This window comes from Pristiophorus japonicus, chromosome 15, assembly GCF_044704955.1.
Source record: "Pristiophorus japonicus isolate sPriJap1 chromosome 15, sPriJap1.hap1, whole genome shotgun sequence".
Classification (NCBI taxonomy): domain Eukaryota; kingdom Metazoa; phylum Chordata; class Chondrichthyes; family Pristiophoridae; genus Pristiophorus; species Pristiophorus japonicus.
The window spans coordinates 142,944,548-142,965,654 of NC_091991.1; the positions used below are offsets into that span (position 1 = coordinate 142,944,548).

Here is a 21,107-nt window from a genome sequence, read left to right on the forward strand (position 1 = left end):
TGTCCTGTCATGACTCAAGGGGGTTGGGGGATTTGGCTAGTGGGTAATTTTGACTTTCTGCAATCATGTAAAATGAACAATAGAAATCAGCAACCAATTTTACATCTTGGCCGATTTTTCTTTCCATTGATTTCAATGGTGATTTGCTCCGAAACCTTCATAGATACCGCAATGGAATCAGTTGCTTGGATCTATGCAAGAGTAGACTCTTGTTTGCCTGATATTCCCTTCCGTTGTGAGGCATCTAACGTCTGTTTCATGGCTACCCACAGTGGCATGACTGAGCTCATAAACTCAGAACATGGGAAATTGCAGGCGTGAGTCTGCATCCAACCACTCGTTGATACCATGCACTGGGACTCCAACATCATTCCATGTTCACAGCATCATTCAAACTCCTGGTACTAAAAATAATTATTGATATAAAGAGATTTTTCTTGACAAATTGAGTTTTTCTTTTCCTAGCAGAGGTTACAGATAGCTAAATGAAAAATGTTTCTAAATATCTTCAGCGAGAAACACATTAGGGGCCAAAATTTGGTAACGGTGGGGGCCGGTAACCGAGGCAGGATTTCCCGTTCCAGCCGCAAAATTGAGGTTACCACCCCCGAGAGGAAATGGAGCGCAATGTTGGGCACTCCACTTCCTCTCGGGGGTGGGACTGAAGCGCTAGGCATAGGAGTTTTCCAACGCTATGCGGAGTGCCTTTGTAGTGCTGGGAGGAGCATGGGGCACTCCCCTTCCATTAAAGGGAAGGCATGCTGCAAGCTCTGCAATGGGGCGAGGAGCCACCACTTGTCCATCGGGGTGCACGGCTGCCGTGGCAACAGCCCAGCACAGAAGCAGAGTGCAAGATGCAGATAATCTATTGAGCTAATTAGTCTTTTGTGTTTCTTGACTGGCCTTGAAAAATTGCTGTGCTCATGGTTGTCAGGTTTCATTTCACATTTCCTGCTATTGTTTGTGGGTTTCATTATATTATGGACATTCTTAAAAGACAATCCTGATATGCTTAGAATGGTTTTAAAACTCACAATAAATTTCATTTGCCACATCACTGAAGCATTTGAAAGAAATCTCAAGACTGAGATCGATGTATTTTTGTTGGGTAAGGGTATCAAGGCATATGGAACAAAGGCGGGTGAGTGGAGTTGAAGTACAGATCAGCCATGATTTAATTGAATGGCAGAACAGACTTGAGGGGCTGAATGCCTACTACTGTTTCTATGTTCTGATATAATCTCTATTTAATACACTAGCTAACTGATTGGGTAAATTGACAGCTAATAAGGCACTGGCAAATTAGTTTTCTGTCGACTAAAGCCACACAAAAGATCTTGGATTATATGTTGCAATCATAAAAAGGCATATAATTCAGTTAATTATTGCTAGAAACTCTTTTACTAGTGTAACATTTATCACAAATCTCGCATCCTTTGTGTACTTGTGATGGTTTATGGTTTGCGAGCAGTATTAAGTAAATGTGGCATCATTTGGTGACAGCTGCCTTTAATTTCTACATTTTTGTTAATTTAACTGTGCTCCATTTACCTTATAGAAGTGGTTGGCCTTGAAATGGTGCTGTACAAATATTACTGTACAAAAGTTCAACACGCTCCGATGAAACTCCTTGGTGCTATTTTAATGCAGATGTTAGCCCAATTATTGTAAACAGGTTGACACCCCTGGTAAATGGTTAACACAAATATGTTGTGTCGCAGGTTAATCCATGCCAATTGTTATTATTTTGCCACCAAGTTGGCGTGTTCAGTATCAACTTTGTGCAGGTGTGAGTTTGCCAATGTAAATAAACTACAGGTGCTTTGCAATAAAGTGCCAGTGAACACGTTAACATAAATAGCTTCCTGCCGCCTGATATTCCGCATCTATAGATGAGGTCCTGGAGTTATAATCTCCCGGGCCTCATGCAGCTGGAGGGGAGATGGCGGGGGCGGGGGGGAGGGGAGGGAGGGACAGTCGGAGCTCGCTTCAGCCACTGCCCACCTGATTCCCATCCGGAGTTTAAAAACGGGACTGGAGAGTTCATTTTTCCACGTGCTTTCATCAGTTCTGTGTTCTCTCTCCTAATCTTGCATCAAAACCTATGATTGATTATGTTTCCATATCTCTTCATTCAAAAAAAGTATATGAGGAGCTGTAATAAAGTCACTGGGAAGTGAAGGTAACTGGTTGGTTTTGGGATCTGCTCCATTCTGTGGGTAACTTTATACATGTACTGAATCAAGTCAAATCTGTGGTTCATATGCAGGTGAAATGGAAGAGCTGGAGAATTTGTGGCTGACTGGAATCTGTCACAATGAGAAGAACGAAGTGATGAGCAGCCAGCTGGATGTTGACAACATGGCAGGAGTGTTTTACATGCTGGCTGCCGCCATGGCACTAAGTCTGATCACCTTCATGTGGGAGCATTGGTTTTACTGGAGCTTGAGGCACTGCTTCATGGGAACCTGTACTGGGAAACCAGGACTACTCTTCTCAATCAGCAGGGTAAGTGTAGCCTGTCTACTTCTTTTTGCTGCCTGGGCTATTTAAATATCTTCATACCGTTTTGCGTATTTGAATCCTAACTTTAAGAAGTGGGGATGCTTTAAAATGTGTCCAGTTTTGGGAAAAGTAGGACACAATCTAATAATTTTACAGGCAACATAATTGCCTTGCTTCATTGTAAATATTACTATTAAGTATACTCAGTGCTGAAGCATTCTGCTAACAGACTAAAAGTAAAGTAACTTGCGACATAGTGCTGTTAAAAAAGAACAGTGGTTCTTAGACAGAGTGGGGGTAATTTTAACATTCAGCAATGGGGTAAAAGTGGATCAGCCGTTCAGTGTACACCCCGACTGATTTTTCTTTTCATTGTAGCTGAAAGTTAAACCTTCCTCAGTAAATCAGCCAATGATAACTATTGGCAGGATAAATGGAGAGCCCTTTACCACATCAAAAATGTACATACCTAGTGTAATGTATTTGCTTCATGGGTTCTTTGCTTAAGAATTCATAGCAACACATTGCTATTAAGAACTAGTTGGTTTATTAATAAAGGTTTAACAATCACACTACACATTACCAGTTCATTCACCAGGCTCACAACCACCTGCCTCATCGTGGATTCCCTGAACCCAACTGGCTGGGGTTTTATTGAGTTTTGTGAACATCACCTGACTGGCTAAGCCACTCATAACTCAACAGCTCTACAAACCTGTGAGCGTGCATTACACCTAGAATCATACAGCACAGAATGAAGCCATTCAACCCATCGTGCCCATGTCGGCTCTCTGAAAGAGCTATGCAATTAGTTCCACTCCACCGCTGTTTCCTCGTAGCCCTGCAAATGTTCCCTTTTTAAGTAGAGATCCAATTCCCTTTTGTAAGTTACTACTGAATCTGCTTCCACTCCATTCCAGATCAAAAGTCGCTGAGTAAAAATAAATTCTCCTCATCGCCCTTCCAGCTTTTTTTGCCAATTATTTTAAATCTGTGCCCTCTGGTTAAAGACCTTCCTGCCACATATATTTAGTTACTGCAACTTTTCACACCTTATGCGGCTAACAGTGTAAAAACTGAAACTTTGAGGATGTGAGTTTCCTTGGTCGTGGCAAATGGGTGATACGGTGGAGAAAATCAATTTGTGTCTGCTCGTTTGAGGCATTGGCCAGGGATTGTCCATTTTTGCTCTCAGCACCCACCATTTTCCAGTCCATCAAAATGAATGGAAAAGATTGCGGCTTGTCCAGTGCACACGCAGAAATCCCAGCTGATATGCCACTGACACTGACGTTATGACTAGGCAGGTAAGTCACTGTGCTTGTGAGGAATGTTGATCCAGGCGCAGAACCAGAATGAAAACAAACACCGAGAGAAATACATGGGAGAATTATAATTGAAATATTTCACTGTATATTATTTTCCATGGAATTAAATGTCAGATAATTAAGAATAAATCAAGCAAATAGTTGCAAACATGTTTTGTTTTTATTACTGTGGATAATGTGCCTTATCCTGTGAAGTATGCTTACATGAAGAATATGTTATTCAAAAAGTTACATTCCATCTCACCAGTGACTGGGTTGGGTGATTCTGATCATCCGATACACTGGCTGCGATTTCCCCTACCGAGGCGGGCGACGTTGGGGGCAGATTTGAACGCTGCTCCTGGCTCCATGTCAGCTCCCTCCATGACTTTCCCTAGATTGGGCTTTTTAAGCCCGTCCTGCGAGGTTCCCGGCCAATTAAAAGGAAGCGGGTCTGATGACATCATCTGATGACATGCCATCAGCCAGTTTCCTTAAAGGGACCATGTTCACATTCATTTTGACAGTTGCGCTGTCAATGTTCTGCAGCATCTACAGACCAGGCTGCAGTTGCGCAAACCTTTCAATGATCTCAGTAGATCATGAAACAATACAGCAAAGCCACATTCAACCTCATCCTGCTGTGCCACATCACATTCCCATCACTCTGCCTACCCTACCCAACTCCAGCACATCCTTACTCACACCAACTTACCTTGCACCTATACCCAGCCCTCTCTCTACCTACATTATCACTTCCCCATCTCACAAGCCACTCCTCACACTCACCTTCATCCTTGTCCAGTCATACCAACTAACAACACACGAGGGTAGGCACTTGAGGCTTTTATCCAATATTCATGTAATGTTTCTGTTAATGTGTTGTCAAACATTGAAATCTTTATTTTCAACAGTTTGCCTCCTTGGATAGATTTATGGGCTCCTTTGGAAGTGGCTTAATGAGTTCTAGTGAGTGGTCAGACATAAGGGTACCCCCACAATGGTGATGAATGTGAAAGGAATGGCTTGGGCATTGTAAGGATGCTTTATGGTGCTGGTGTGGGATGGTGCCAATCTGGCACATTATGTGGTAGCCAGGGTGTACAGCATCAAGTGAAGTAAATGTGGCCATGGTGAGGCCATCCCTGGTCTCCTGGGTAGCAATGTGGTCATGTGCTGATGCCCTATTTCAATTGGCAGCATCAGGTGATTGTAGAGAAGGTCGGTGTTGTTGTTGGTGATGCTGGTGTGCCTTGTGATGTTGGTGCTGAGGCTGATCATGGTGGGATTCTGAGGAATAAGGTGGGATTTTTTCAAGGGCACCGATGCTGCTGGAATAGATGTCAGCTGAAGTTTAGATGACGGAAGTGATCTGTCAATAGTGAGAGAAGTTGTTACAAGGAGGTGACAGTGGATAGAATGTTTAATCCAAAGACTTCCAACCTTCCTAAAGTTGAAAAGTATGTTCCAAATCCTGAAGGCTCCAGCTTCTAACATTGGAAAGTGAACAGCTATGAAATGATAGCTGCAAAACCTTTGCAGCTGTCACCTATTCAAAACAATGGAGAGTTGTTGAAAACCCGACTTACTTACCTGACGTGATCCCCAAGCGACGTGAACCTCGTGAAAAAGTTGGAAAAATGGCAAAATGCTGTTCAACTACCTTTAAACACATTGTTAACTACTTCAATTGGTTTACCCACTGCTTAGTGCTGGGTCTGTACAGTGCAGGCAGAGTTGGCACTTGGGAAACTTACACGGAGGTGGGTTTAGAGCGGGATACCGCCCTGCTGTCAATCTTTTAGATTTTGACAGCAGACCTGCCTCCGAACCCGCCCTCTGAGCACCAGCAAAATCCAGCCCACTGCGGTGAGTTCCCAATCTCAGCTGTGCTGTCAGGTGCCAGGGTAGACATTGTGTGGAGGACAGACGCTCCTGAGGAAGAAACATAGAATTGCTGCAATAGTCATCCTGGGATTCTTTCACATAGCTCCCACCTTCATGTCAAGAGCAACATTGGCAAAGACCTGGGAAAAGGTTATCTCCTGTCTGCTTGGCTAGAGAATTGTACTCAGCCATTTTAGGATGACAGAACAATCATAAGGGAATGGTGTAACATGAAAAGAATAATTCACTAAAACTTTCCTTCTCATCTTAAAAACTAAATTACTTTCAAGTATGAGGTTATACCCAAATCTATTACTCTATTCATACAATGTGAAGAGCAATGTGATTATTCAAGACAAAATCAATCTTTACTTTTCAGAATGTTCATGTGATAGATTGTCGACAAAGATAACCTGTCTAGTGATAACAAATGTCTAGGATAAAATAAAGAGAGTTAATGTACAAAAAATAAGTGGCTTCGATCGCAGAATTCATCCTCACCACACTCCACCATAGAATCCTCGAATCATAACAATTTCATCAAATCATAGAAATTTCAGCATAAAAGATCTTTCAGCTCCTCATATATGTACTACTTCCATACTGGAGTTAGCTACTCGAATCCTATTTTGGTTCTCTTTCTTCATACTTTTTAATATTTTTAACTGCCACTCAAATGTTGAGATTGACTGAGCTTCAATACCCACGTGTGGTAATGCATCCTAATATGTCCTTACTATACAGTATAAATGCACACGAGGCCCATACTTGAGAAAAGATTACTCTGTGACCAGTTACCTTTATTACCAAGACCTCAAGAGGCAGACGGTGGGTGGAGCTTCCCCTTTTATACTGGAAAGTCCAGGTTAGGAGTGTCTCCCACAAGTTCGCCCCCTGTGGTCCATGTTCTCAAGGCATACAACTTAGGTCAGCATATACATGGGTTACAATGACAGTTGAATACATGACATAACCTCCCTCCCAAAATCTTATTGGGATCACAGGTTAAGTCTCTCTGGTGGTTTACGCTCCCTTGAAAACCACCAGAGTTGGGGCTCCGGTTGTTGGGCGCTGGCCTGAGTGTCTGCTGTTTGCGGTGCCTCAGGCCTGTCCGGACTGCTCACAATGACTGGGCTCTCCTCCACTTGATTCCGGTGTTCAGTCACCTGTGGTGGAGTAAACTCTACGTCGTGTTCTTCCTCTGCTTCTTCTATGGGGTTGCTGAAACTCCTTTTAGTTTAATCCACGTGTTTGCGGCAGATTTGTCCATTGGTAAGTTTAACTACCAAAACCCTATTCCCCTCTTTAGCAATCACAGTGCCTGCAAGCCATTTGGGCCCTGCAGCGTAATCAAGGACAAAAACAGGGTCATTGACATCAATACAGCGCGCCCTTGCATTCCTGTCATGGTAGTCACATTGTGACTGACGCCTGCTCTCAACAATTTCTTTCATAGGAGGGTGTATAAGGGATAACCTGGTTTTGAGCATCCTTTTCATTAGCAGTTCTGCGGATGGAACCCCTGTGAGCGAGTGTGGCTGGGATCTATTGGCCAACAGGAGGCATGATAAGCAGCTTTGTAGGGAACCCCTTTGGATTCTGAGCATCCCCTGTTTGATTATCTGCACTGCTCGTTCCGCCTGGCGGTTTGAGGCCGGCTTGAATGGTGCCGTTCTGACATGGTTGATTCCATTGCCTGCCATGAAGTCCTGGAATTCAGTGCTTGTGAAGCAATGGCCATTATCACTGACCAAGACATCCAGTAGACCATGGGCGGCGAACATTGCCTGTAGACTTTCTACTGTGGCAAAGGATGTGCTTGAATTTAAAATGGCACACTCAATCCATTGGAGTAGGCATCTACTACAACCAAAAACATTTTTCCCATGAAAGGACCTGCGTAGTCCACATGGATGCGTGACCATGGCTTGGTGGGCCAAGACCAGGGGCTAAGGGGAGCTTCCCTGGGTGCGTTGCCCAGCTGAGCACACGTGTTGCACCTGCGAACACAAAGTTCCAGGTCTGCATCTATCCCTGGCCACCAAACGTGTGATCTGGCGATTGCCTTCATCATGACAATGCCCGGGTGCTCATTGTGAAGTTCTCTGATAAACACCTCTCTGCCCTTCTGGAGCATGACTACTCGGTTTCCCCACAGTAGGCAATCGGCCTGAATCGAGAGTTCATCCTTGTGCCTATGAAACGGTTTAACTCCTCAGGGCATGCCCCATACGTGGCTGCCCATCCCCATTCAGGACACATTTCTTAACTAAAGACAGTAATGGGTCTTTATTTGTCCAGACGAGGCAGACGGTGGGTGGAGCTTCCCCTTTTATACCTGAAAGTCCAGGTTAGGAGTGTCTCCCACAAGTTCGCCCCCTATGGTCAGTGTTCTCAAGGTATACAACTCAGGTCAGCTTATACATGGGTTACAATGACAGTTGAATACATGACACATCCCATATTGTAATAGTATTTCTGTGTGAAAAACATTCTTTTTACTTCCTACTTTATGATCCCGGTACTAATTCTAAACTGATTCTCCCTTGTTGCCAATACACAAACCAATGGGAATATCAGCCTAGATTCTCCTCTGCTGCTGCAACTCAGACCTGAATGACTATTGGCTGATTATTGGCAGATTCCTAGCATTAAGTCAGTGCATTAGCATAATTTCAGGTGTAAATTTGGGTCTAGGTCTTGGGAACACACTTTTTGATGGGAATGAAAAATAATTTGTGGAAGTGAAATTTAAAGGCATGGGGCCAATTAAAGGGGAGTGTCACGATGGGGTGACGAAAAATTCTGGAAAAACCTTTGGAACGTCTTAAAAGGCATCTCAACCCTTTCCCATGGCTGAAAGAGTTAGGGGACTCAGAAAATGCAGACAAAATTAAAGGGGAGAAAATCCAAGGTTCAGGCTGGAGTCTGAAGTCTCAGTGACAGAGCGGCACTCGAGCCCCTTATTAATGGTTGCTGAAATGGAGGTGGTCCTGTATGAAGTTGTTGCATGTATGGTCATCCTCTGTGGCAAAAAATAAAAAATTTACAATTGGCACAAAGACTTATACAAATCTAAATACCAGCAGGATTTTAAAAAAATGAAGATAAACGATTGGCTGAAATCTACTTATCTTAATATTACGGTGTCCTTTCCATAACCTCCTGTATAATTCCTTCCCCCTAATAAACCTGGATGCCTATTTACACAGGTGTGATATACAGCTGGTGTCCCATACACTTGATGTCCTGCACACCAGAATGACTGGAAATAGCATACAGAACTGACCTCTCCCCAAATTAATATTTAATTGAATTGACCACTCATGTTTGAGGCAGACACTTGCTTTGCCGTTGATCCCTCCCTCTGTAAACTGCATTGAGACTCAAAATGGGTGGGTTTCTGGCAGGTTGTGGCTTCCATTAATGTCCTACTCTCGAAACACTCTCTACCCAAACTATAAGGCATTACACCTGTGTGAAACAGGCTGGATGGACCGTAGGTCTTTTCCTGGCTGTCATTTTTGTACATTCATATGTACAGCCCTAGTAGTGTATTCAGGTTTGTCCTCAGCTGCTGCATGCTGCATAATCTTGACATAATGAGTGAACAGCCCTTACCGCCACCTAGACAGTGAGACGTGCAGGTGGAGGAAACTGAGGAAGACGAAAAGCAGCACAAAGAGGAGGAACAACAGGAGCAACATTAACCACCAGCTGCCCCTAGCTGCCAGAGCTTTTAGAGAGCAGCTCATTCCAGAAAGCCTGACATGAACCACCCCTCCTATCCCCGATACACCCACAGTCCTGCAATCATTATCACCGCTGCCCTTACTACCACCATCCCATTGCTTTCCTTTAGCCCAAACTTATAGTTTTTGCCCTCACTTCACTACAAATATTAACACCAGCACCAAATGCAGAAAAAAAACATTATCCAATGACTCAATTCTACCTGTGTATAATATTTCACAGGAATACTTAAGAATCAACCTTGTGCAACCCTTTAGTGCTTGTTTTGTGTGCTAGTGTGCCAACAAGGCAGGTTTCCCCAGTGATTACAGTTTGGGAGGTGGAAGGCTGCTGAGCTTCCATTGAGGAAACTTCAGATGGCCGTGGTAGGCGACTTTGGGCAGCTCTGGGCCCTGAGGGCTCTGCAGTAGACTGCAGCATCTCGGTGTGAGCCGGGGCAGTCTGTCCCAGCCGGCTGTGTGGCACTAACAAGGGCACTGGCAGAGTGTGTGGCAGGGGTGCAGGCATGCTGTCATCCTGAGAGATGTGAGCAGGTGCCTCTCCCATGGAGCCAAGGCCACTTGCCTGAGATTGGGCCTCAGCACTCCTGTGACTGTACACGAAGGAGTAATGTGATACTCCATCATCGTGGGTGCCATTGTCATGTTCATGGATCTGACCACCTGCTCCGTGTTGGACAGAATGGTCTCTATGCTCTGCTCGAAGCCTCGACACAAGTTGGAGCTGTGAAGACCCATCCTGTAACCTAGCCTCTAAAGTATATGTGGTGCCACTCTCTGAGCTGGTGCTTGCTAGGATCAGATCAAGTGAAGGTGCATCTTCAGGAAGGCTGGCCTCCTCAAAGGGTTGTGGATCTTTGGAATTCTGTACCACATGGATGCTCAGTTGTTGAGTATATTCACGGCTGAGATCGATAGATTTTTGGACTCTAGGGAAATCAAGGGATATGGGGATCGGACGGGAAAGTGAAGTCGAAGATGAACTATGATCTTATTGAATGGCGGAGCAGGCTCGAGGGGCCATATGGCCTGCTCCTGCTCCTAGTTCTCATGTTCTTGTAGCCGGTGAAAGCATCTACAGTTTGTCATGCAGATTGTGTAGGGAGAGATGGAGGTAAGGAAGCAAAAAGAGGATAAAGTGTGAAAAAACCATTGTGACATCTTCTCCAACATTGCCACTCAGCACAGCCATGACTCTTCCCCCGGCCCATGGTGGCCAGCATGTTTTTTTCCACAGTGGTGGGACTGTGTTTATCTGATCTGTCTCTTTAAGGCCACAGAATTAATCGCTGTAAATAAGCACAGTCCTGAGGTCAATTGGAGTTTAGATGTTGCCAGTGAGGGAAATTTGCTGATTGGAAGGTGCTTAAAATTTTCCATCTGCAAGTCAGAATAAACCAGCATGAAACAAGGATATCGCAGGAACTTGCATATTTCTGGCTCCAACATGAAATAACTACCTTTCTTTCTATCTTTTGTGTATCATTTTGACCCGTTAAAGCATGATGGTCTAAATATGATGTCTGAGGCATAACTACTGAGGTGTGAAGGATGCCCTCAAAGATTAACAATACGATTACACGGAAAGAAGTAGTTTGTGCCCAAATAAATGAGAGAATGAGGTTTTATCCACTATCTGTCTTGTCCCATAGTGATGAACTAATGTTGGGATGCTCAGTTCTTCACAGGAAATGCCCACAATCTTTGATTGTTTCTAACTATGAACAGATTGAATTTTCTCTAAAGCAAGTATTCCCATACACAGGAATATAGACAGCTCAAATCCACAGCTCCTTTAGTCCCCTTCCACTTACTTTGTTAATATTTGAAACTTAGAAAATTTAAATCAGAGTTGTGGTTTCATTATGACTATTTATATGGGTGCAGATTCTTAAGAGCAGCACATTAATGAAATAGATCAAATTCCCTTTCACAGCAATGTAGTGCAGAGTTGGGTTACTAATATCAGCACTGGAAGATTACATTATTTGTCTCGGGATGAATGAAACATTGTGAAGAAAATAAAGAAAAGACCAATAGTTTGCATACACATACATCATCATTTTGCTTTTTATAATGGCACAATGGAAAGAAATTACTTCAATCTGAAGGATCTGTATCTGACAGTTGAATTATCTGTTAGTACAATAGATCATTTCCACGTTACCTTTGAGAGCAATACAAAAGGCACATTTCAATGTGAGGCTCGCTATACAGTAACTTCTTGTTCCTCTATGAGTGAATGAAATTCACACAATGAATTGGTATATTGGAGAGCATCACAATGAGGGATAATTGCAGTTACATCAGGGGACAAATATTGTTACCAAAAGTGCCATTGTCATGTTCATGGAGCTGACCACTTGGACAGAATGGTCTCTATGCTCTGCTCGAAGCCCCGACACAACTTATTTTAAAGTTTAGCTGAAAAAATGAATATTAAATTGGGGTTTGCAGAAAAAAATGTCTACATTTAGTATGCGTTTGCATCCCAAGAATCCTACAATACAACAGACACTACACTTCAAACGTATCTCATTGGCTGTAAAGTGCTTTGGGATGTCCTGAGGTCGTGAAAGGTGCTATATAAATGCAAGTTTTTCTTTCTTTAAGACTTGTGTTTTATATAAAAATTATATTCTCCATAATGATCCAAATTCAGAACTTGAATAAAGGGAATAAGTCAGCCCCTAATTGGTTAGATAGCCGAAGGGATAAGAGAAAACCTTTGTATGTATATAGATTTGAAGGTGCAATGGGCTAAATATTCTGGGGCTTAACACTATCCCCGTTACCGGCAAAAAATGGCACCGAGGGTGGCCGCTGCTCTTTCGCCAGCTGGTGACAGGTCTCACGGCATCTTCCATTTTCCCGGGGCTGGCACCGCTGCCATTAAGAAGTATTGCCCTGCGAATTTAAATAGTGGAGTGGTGACGTCAGTCAGCGTGAAACACCAACTTAACATCACCACAGCAAACTTCAACACTAGCACTGAGTTCAGTGCTGGGACCTTAGCATACCAGGTAAACCCAGCCTATTCTAGTGATGTCATGCAGTGTTATCCCAGTGGCTGCAGCATGGCTGGTGGAAGGCTGCTGACTTCCGATGGAGGACACTGCAAATGGCCTTGATGATCGACCTTGAGGAGTTGGTGGCTTGGAATGTCAAATCAAGTGACAATGTTTCTTCTTCTTCTTCACTCTCCTCTTCCTTTTCTTGGCCAACCACTGGATCCAGATTTGGCATGCTTCTTATGACGGTTTCTTGAGGGCTTTTAAGATTAAAGTCTTCCACATTTAATTTCAGATTCTGCGAAAATGTTGCCGACTGCTCTATCCAGATGTTTTCTTTTATCCTTCCCCTAAATGTTTTGCTGCAGACCCATCGAATTTGGGCAAATCACCTGATTTTCAACCTTCCTAATCAGCGGGGTGCCTATCTGTAACTTATATCGCGCTGGCGCTCCGGCTATGCAAACATATAAATTTCTCGTGTTGATTCCTTTGCTGACTCCTTTAATATACCCAATCCTAATTTGGGATATGCGAGTTTAAATTAAACATCCCAGGGTCATAAACAGTGTTTAGGATTGCAAGTCTAGTACTAGTAATTGCCCTCGCACTGCACTGATCAGTATTCTGAACATTCTTACTGGCAAAGATAGCCATTGCTCCATAAAAGGAAAACTTGCTGACAGCGACTGGAGAAATATGACCAATCATTTTGTGTTGCATAGATTTATAGTATCTATTAAAACATTTAGGGGGAGAAATTGCCCTGCGCCCCGATTGGGGGCGGTAACCAGCTGGGGGCAGGACTCTTGGTACCTGGCACAGAAGTCCCACCCCTGCCGCTGAATTGGGCTTACTGCCCCTCAAAGGAAGTGTAGCCCAATCTCGCGCGTCCACATCCTTTAGGGGCGGGTCCCGGCCCTCCCCTTCGCTTAAAGGGAAGGGCCGCTGCACACTCTGCATGCCTCTGATGGTCTCCACTGGATCACCAGGGCAGCGTGGGACTGGGCCTGCTGGGACGGAGAGGGGTTGCCGTGCATGGTGATGACGTCATCGCCGGTTGCTTGGCGGCCCTGGGCGCTAACCGCCTCCGCTAACTCCCGGGCAATTTCCCGGGAGCTGATAGTGCATCCCCTCTAAAAATTTCACCTCCTTAAAGTACTGTTTTGCTATTTTGGGATATTTTCAAAGGAACTATTGTCTGCTTGTTTAAAGTGTAGTGCATCCAAAAGTCATTTTTATGCATTAAATGTTAACTGCAGAGAAACATCCTTTTAGGATGCAAGCTTTAAAGGTTAGCACTTTCCAGTGGTTTAATTTTTAAATTGCTGTATTTATGGGATGCTGTAGTTTATGAAAGTGGTGCCATAGGATTTGCTGAGCATGGCAGTGCTGCAAAACCTTTCTGCAGTGCTAGAAAACTGGAAATATAGAGTGAGCTACAGGCAGAAAAGCCATGGAAATGGATTCACATTCATCTTTTAGTTTCCAGTTTGGGTTCTTTGCAGTTTATGCGTGTACCATGGATATTGAAGGTCAAAATATTGCTATCAGCATTGCAAGCGAGAACAGAACTCTATCCTTCCCAATACCAGTGAAAGAGTCAATGATTCATAGAAGAAGGAAGGCAATTAACTATATTGCATTTGGCAAAGTATATTGTTGAAAGATGTTACCTTACTGATACAGAATCATCGGCTTCCATTGATCTACTCATTGCACTTAAGTTTAATCAACTAATTATTGGTCTAGTGTGCATTTAGCCTGACAGAGTAGATGGCAAAGTTATTAAGAAAAGTGAGCGTGGTCATTATAGCAAATATTTATGCTGTGGCTTTTATGCTGAATCCTCTCCAAGGAAGTTGCACTTCATTAGCCATCATTTAAAGGAAGATGGATGAGAATGGAAACTGTGCTGCATATATTAAGTCTTTTTCAGTTTGGATTTTTACAACATTTAGCTGGGCTGTTCTATATTGCAGAGAAAGAAAGAAAAAAGACCCGCATTTATATAGTGCATTTCACAAACTCAGGACGTCCCAAATCCAGGGATGCATGTGACAATGAAACATTATAGCCTAAATTCTTGTCTTTACTGCATGGGTGGGAATCTGGCTGAGCAAATCCACTCCGCCAGAGTGCTGCCAGTGAAGAAAAAAATGTACCTTAACAACAACATTCATTTATATAGCACCTTTAACATTTTAAAACATCCCAAGGTACTTCACAGGAGCATAATAAGTCATAAAAGATAAGAACGCAAGAATTTTTAAGAACAGGAAAGGGTCATTGGGCTGAACAAGCCTGCCCCTTTTCCATACAACAGCCCACGTCTATTCACTACATCCCTCAATTGCTTTACTCTCCATAAGTGCATTTTGAATTTAATCTTTGCTGTCCTCTTTATTGGCTTTCTATTGGGTAACGGTGTGCCCTTCTTGTTCCTGGTTTCCTCATTTCCTTATCCCCTGCTATTTGAACTATTTCCCATCATCAGCAAGTTACCTGGATCAGTTTTGTTCTTTCAGAATCTTGTAAACTTAATTTGGGTCAGCCTAAAGTCTTCTGCTTTTCAACAGAAAGCAAATCTAACTTCTTTAATTGCAACTCATGACTTAATTCCTGATATTCAAATTAAATTCATTATTTGCCACTGTACCCTCTTAACAACTCTAATACCTCTCAAAGGTTCTTATATTGGTATGACCAATGTGTAATATTTTTCATTGTTATTTCCTAACTCCATAGGGACCTCATTTATGCTGCAATTATAAAGTTAGTTAGCACACTTAATAATGACATTTTATTATTCAGTACGAGAATGTTCTTGTTAGACCTGAATACTAATGAATGTACATTATCAGATATGAAAAGCAAGAATATGCATGATAATGGAAAACAAGACGAGCTGTCAAGCCTACCAATCACACTAGCTATCCAGGGATTGAACGACTCATATATTTTCTACGATTCATGTTGAGTCAATTATTTCTCACCCAACTGTTGATTATTTCTTGTAAAATTGCAGTGATTACACACCTGTAATATGAATGTAATTGTGCATCAGCATCTTAAAGCATATTAGCTCTGCATCTACCATGACAGTTCCAATTGGCAGCAAAAAAAAGTGACTCCAAATTAAAATAAAACATATTGAACTAATGGTTATCCTTGAACGATTTAGAGACTGTAATCTCCGATCTGCAATCAGGTGATAGTCACCAACTGCTGAGGCTTTCCTCTTGATGCTTATGATGTCATCTGTATGTCTTGGTGAGGTGACTGCCTTTTAATAATGCAAAATACTTATTATTTATTCTCTATTCATATTGTAGAGATTGTTATTTTAGTATTTACCCCGGTTTTTTTTAAGCCTTTTATTTCTTCAGGTTTTTCAGAAACCGTATTATGATCTGCTACAGGTTTGCTGTGCTGCCAGTAATAACAACTGAGCTAATAGACAGGTCGATATGAATGTTGAAATAAACCAAGTAAAATAATACTTGGCACCTTGCTCCAAGTGGCTGACAATGTCCTCAAGACTCATCAAATATTTCTTCAGATAGCATCCACTGTATGCCATCGCCAAGGTGTTCAAAATCATGAGGGGCCTGGACAGGGTAGATAGAGAGAAACTGTTCCCATTGGCAGAAGGGCCGAGAATCAGAGGACACAGACTTAAGGTGATTGGCAAAAGAACCAAAGACGACATAAGAAAAAACTTTTTTACGCAGCGAGTGGTTCGGATCTGGAATGCGCTGTCTGAAAGGGTGGTGGAGGCGGCCTCAATGTTATCTTTCAAAAGGGAGTTGGATAAATATCTGAAGGAAAACATTTTGCAGGGCTGCAGGGAAAGACTGGGGAGTGGGAATAGCTGAGAGTCGGCTAGATGGGCTGAATGGCCTGCTTCCCTGCTGTAACCATTCTATGATTCTAAGGCAGTCTCAGTCAAGTTAAAATATCCTGTTGCAGCAGTGGAGGAAACCTTAAACCATTCAGGTTAAGATAATTATAAGTGGTTGCATCGCCAAGGGAAGTTATAAATCTTCCTCATTTCCCACTCATGGGTTGGAATCTTACCAGCCCTGCAAGTGTGAGTTTGGCCATGATTGACAGCAGGGCAGAAGTCCGCTCTGAACCTGCCTCCATGTGAATTTCCAAAGCGATGGCTTTGGCTGCAGATGGCAGACCCGGCACTAACCATTGTGTCACACAATTCTGATAGTTAAGAAGCTGCTTAAAGCTATGTGAGCGCATTTACCAGGTCCAATGGATTTTTTATGAGGTTTACGTCCTTTGGGGAGCATGTCAGTTAAGTTTGTTGAGTTCTCAACAACTCTGCATTGGTTTGACGAGTTGACAGCTGCAGAAGTGTTAAAAAAGTTACCATTTCATAACTGTTCAATTTCCAATCAAAAAAACTGAAGCCTTCAGGATTTGGAATACATTTTTCAGCTTTATGGAGGTTTGAACTCTCTATTGAGTGTCACCTCCTTGGAGAAACCTATCTCACCATTAATAAATTGCTTCTGTCGTCTCAACTTCAGCTGTCACGTATTCCATCAGCATCTGTTCCCTTGAAAAAATCTTGCCTTGGTCCTCAACCACAATCAGCCCCAACACTAACATCACTTGGCACACCAGCATCACCAACAACGACACCAATCTTCTCCGCAATCACCTGATGCTGCACAGGACACAGGGCATCCCCACCCAACCACATAGCTTCCTGGGACACCAGGGGTGGCCTCACCATGGCCACATTTACTTCACTTGACACTGTACACCCTGGCTGCCACATGATGCACCAAGTTGGCACCTGGCACCCCATACCAAGACCATAAAGCATCTCTACAATGCCCAAACCATTTCTTTCACACTCCTCACCATTGGGGTGGGGGAGGGTACTGTTATGTCTCACCATTCACTGTAACTCACTAAGCCACTTCCAAAGGGTCACACAGATCTGTTCAAGAAGGCAAAGTGTTGAAAATAAAGATTTCAATGTTTGTCAACACATTAGCAGAAAATTTACATCAGCATTGGCGACAACACTCAAGTGCCTACCCTTATGCGTTAGTTGGTATGATTGGACAAGGATGAGGGTGAGTGTGAGATGGGGATGTGATAATGTAGATAGAGACAGAGGGATGGGTGGAGGTGCAAGGTCAGTTGATGTGAGTATGGATGTGCAGGGGTTAGGGTAGGGAAGGCAGAGTGATGGGGAGGTAATGGGAGACACAACAGGATGAGGTTGAATGTGGCTTTGCAGTAATGTTTGTGATCTACTGAGATCATTGAAAGGTTTGCGGCACTGCAGCCAGATCCTCCCGACGACATCCCTGCTTGTGCCCTTTTGTACAATGTGCAACCAGGCTGCGTTGGTGTCCTGGGGATGTCTCTTCCACCCATGGGAAGGGAAGAGAACCTCCCTGCATGCTGTGACTCCCTCCATAAGCTTCTGGAGGGAGAGCTGGGAGTGCCTGGGAGCAGTCGTGCCCATTTGTGCAGTGCTGTCAGTGTTTGCAGCACCAACACTGACAGCACAACTGTCAAAATGTATATGCGCATGGTCCCTTTCAGGAAACCGGCTGATGACGTATCGTCGGATGACATCATCAGACCCGCTTCCTTTTAATTGGCCAGGAACCTCGCAGGGCAGGCTTAACAAGCCCAATCTAAGGAAAGTCATGGGGGGAGCCGACATGGAGCCAGGAGTGGGGTCGCAGCCCGCCTCGGACCTCGCCCACTTCTCTCCCGTCTCGGTCAGAAAAATCAAGCCCATGGGTTCTCAACTCCACACTTAATCTTTTAACTTAAGCTTACGAATGAAATCGTGGATCTATTCGTCAATTTGATGCGATAGCATGTTTCATCCTTGACAAACAAATGTTATACTTACTTCAGGACGAGACTTGCAATATCAGTTTTCTTCCCCGGAAGATGATTCTGCTGCTATGATACATTTCAGTTCCTGCAACAACCAACTAAGAACAGGTAGAAGACCTCTTGGTTGTGATAGACACATATCAAAAGCCATTCGGACCATACCCAAGTGATGACCTCAGAGTTTGGAATTGAAGATATTCAAACTAAGCTTGTGTGGAGCATAAACACGGCATTAGGCCGAGTGGCCTGTTTCTGTGCTGTAATGTCTATGTAATTCCCTTACTCCCTCTAGTGGAAGAAGATTCAGTGTTAAGAATAACTGATCCTTTCTCATTTCAGGTCACATCTCAAAGGAAAAATAGCATTTAATCATTACTTTAAATCGCAAGCAGTTTATCTCCAAACATTATCGTTTGCTCATGGGAAAACCCTGGCATTTTAATTCTGATTCAAATATAAATATTTAAGAGGGTCATAATCATTTATCTGTTTACACAGTTTATAACTGCAAAATAATGTATGATAGTTGACATGTATCTTTTATGTCTATGAAAATGGCCATTAGATTACTTGGCTTTAGCCATGTAGGTTACATGCTGTGAAAGTTTTGAGAATATATAGTTTAAATTATTGCACAACAGCCCCATAATGGCATGTGTCAATGCAGCTTGTGCTAATTCTTCCCTCCTTTTGATTTTTCAGGGAATATGGAGCTGTATACATGGTGTGCCTAATGAAGAGAAGAAGAAATCACCCAACCTGGATTTAAACAGCCCTCAAACAAATATCCTGAGGCTGTTTAATACAGCAAAAACAATGGCCAATATATCAAACCTTAATGCTTCAAGAGCAAACTCCCCGAAAAGAACTTCCAATTTCATTCAAAGAGGGTCTTTGCTGCTTGATGTGGTGGATCAAAAGGGAAATTTCTTGTACTCTGATAACAGACCTTATCAACCCAAGGAGACCGGATTCAATGACAACACCAGTGAAATTATGACATTTAATGTCAACCGTCAAAAAGATAACCGCAACAATTATATACTCCAAGGGCAGCATCCATTGACTCTAAATGAAGCAAATCCCAACACTGTGGAGGTTGCAGTTAGCTCCGATACTCCTAAACTTAACTCCAGGCCTAGGCAGCTGTGGAAAAAATCTGTAGAAACTTTGCGGCAGAATCAGGGATCACTAGTTGAAAGTGTCAATATAGAACCTAAGCAACCCGTTAAAAATCAGAGGTACCTTCCAGAAGAAGTTGCCCATTCAGACATGTCCGATTGTTCCAGCCGTACTACTTCCTACAAAGACCCTGATAACAATCAGAAACATCATAAACATAAAGAAACTTTCAAAAAGAAATCTATGATGGCCAAGTATCCTCGAGACTGCAGTGAAATAGAGCTCTCTTATCTTAAAGCAAAGGAGGGGCAGCAACTTCATCGTGACAAAGTCTACACAATTGATTCCGACAGGGAGTCCAATTATCATTCAGATCACCATCATTACCGAGAAAATGTAGCAATTCCTGAAGATCTGGACTACCCTCCAGTGTACCATGACCAGAATGAGAATTACAGGAAACAGGAAGCTGTTCTGCATCTAAACAGGACTCCTCAGCATAATGAGGACAGCCTTACCAATGCTGAAAATAAATACAGCCTGTATAATAAGCACTACAGCTTGAAAGAGAAAAATATTTCCCCCGTAGAATACAATGACAGGTACAAGCAGCCCATTGCGCATTGCAGAAGCTGCCTTTCCCAGCTGCCTAACTACACTGCGCACTATTCAGTCAGGTCTCCGTACAACAGATGTGATGCTTGTGTGCACACGGCAAACTTGTATGATATTAGTGAAGATCACATGTTACAAGAGCCAGTAAGTCCCATGCGCCCTGAAGAATCCTTTGCCCATCACTGGGCCTCTTCTGAAGCCTCTAACATGCAAAAAGTGAACAGGTTAAGGATTAGCAGACAGCATTCATTTGATAATATCCTTGAAAAGCCTAAGGAACTGGATCTCGGAAGACCTGCCCGAAGTGTGAGCCTGAAAGAAAAGGACAGATTTCAGGATGATCCTTATGCACATGTATTCAATATTAAACCAGAGAAACTCTATAGCACCAAGGTTTCCGTTTTTGACCACAATCTGGAAGAAAGCAAGCGGAGTAAGTCATTGTATCCAGATCACGTCTCTGAAAATCCATTCTGGCATTCCTTTCGTGAAGATCAGCATTTGGTCCACGGTCGAAGTTCCTCTGACATATATAAACAATCTGCTGCATCAAAGGCACGCAACGATAATCACTTTAGATCATCTATTAAGTCGACAACATCATACTGCTCCAGAGATGGACGAGTCCCTAATGAAGTGTACATTTCAGAACATATTATGCCTTATGTATCAAGCAGGAATAGTATTTACTCTGCTCCCAGGGTTTTGAATTCTTCCAGCAATAGACGTGTGTACAAAAAAATGCCTAGTATTGAATCAGATGTTTGACTCATCATTTGTTTGTCTAATTCTACATTAAAATGTCATTCATTTGCTGTAGCTAGTGATGTACATAGTTGCCAACATTCTGAAATAGGATCTTAGGAGACATTAAGGGGCAGCTTTGCCAGATAGTCGTTGCTAACGTTGTCTTCTTTCTCCTATTTTCTGTTAGATAGGGCTGACTGGCCTTTCCTACTATCTGATGGCAAAGGAGCAACAGAAAAGAGATACATGTTGATGATCATACCAACTGATTA

General features: G+C 42.9%; 1 protein-coding gene across 1 annotated transcript in view; it reads left to right on the forward strand.

Annotated features, from left to right (window-relative positions):
- The window catches only part of grin2aa (glutamate receptor, ionotropic, N-methyl D-aspartate 2A, a), a 307,471-nt gene extending 286,615 nt beyond the window's left edge, over positions 1-20,856 (forward strand). Inside the window, exons 12-13 of the mRNA XM_070856760.1 lie at positions 2,270-2,508; positions 19,054-20,856. Coding sequence (XP_070712861.1) covers positions 2,270-2,508; positions 19,054-20,856 — 2,042 coding nt within the window. The remainder of the gene's footprint in view (positions 1-2,269; positions 2,509-19,053) is intronic.
- The last annotated feature ends 251 nt before the right edge of the window (positions 20,857-21,107 follow it).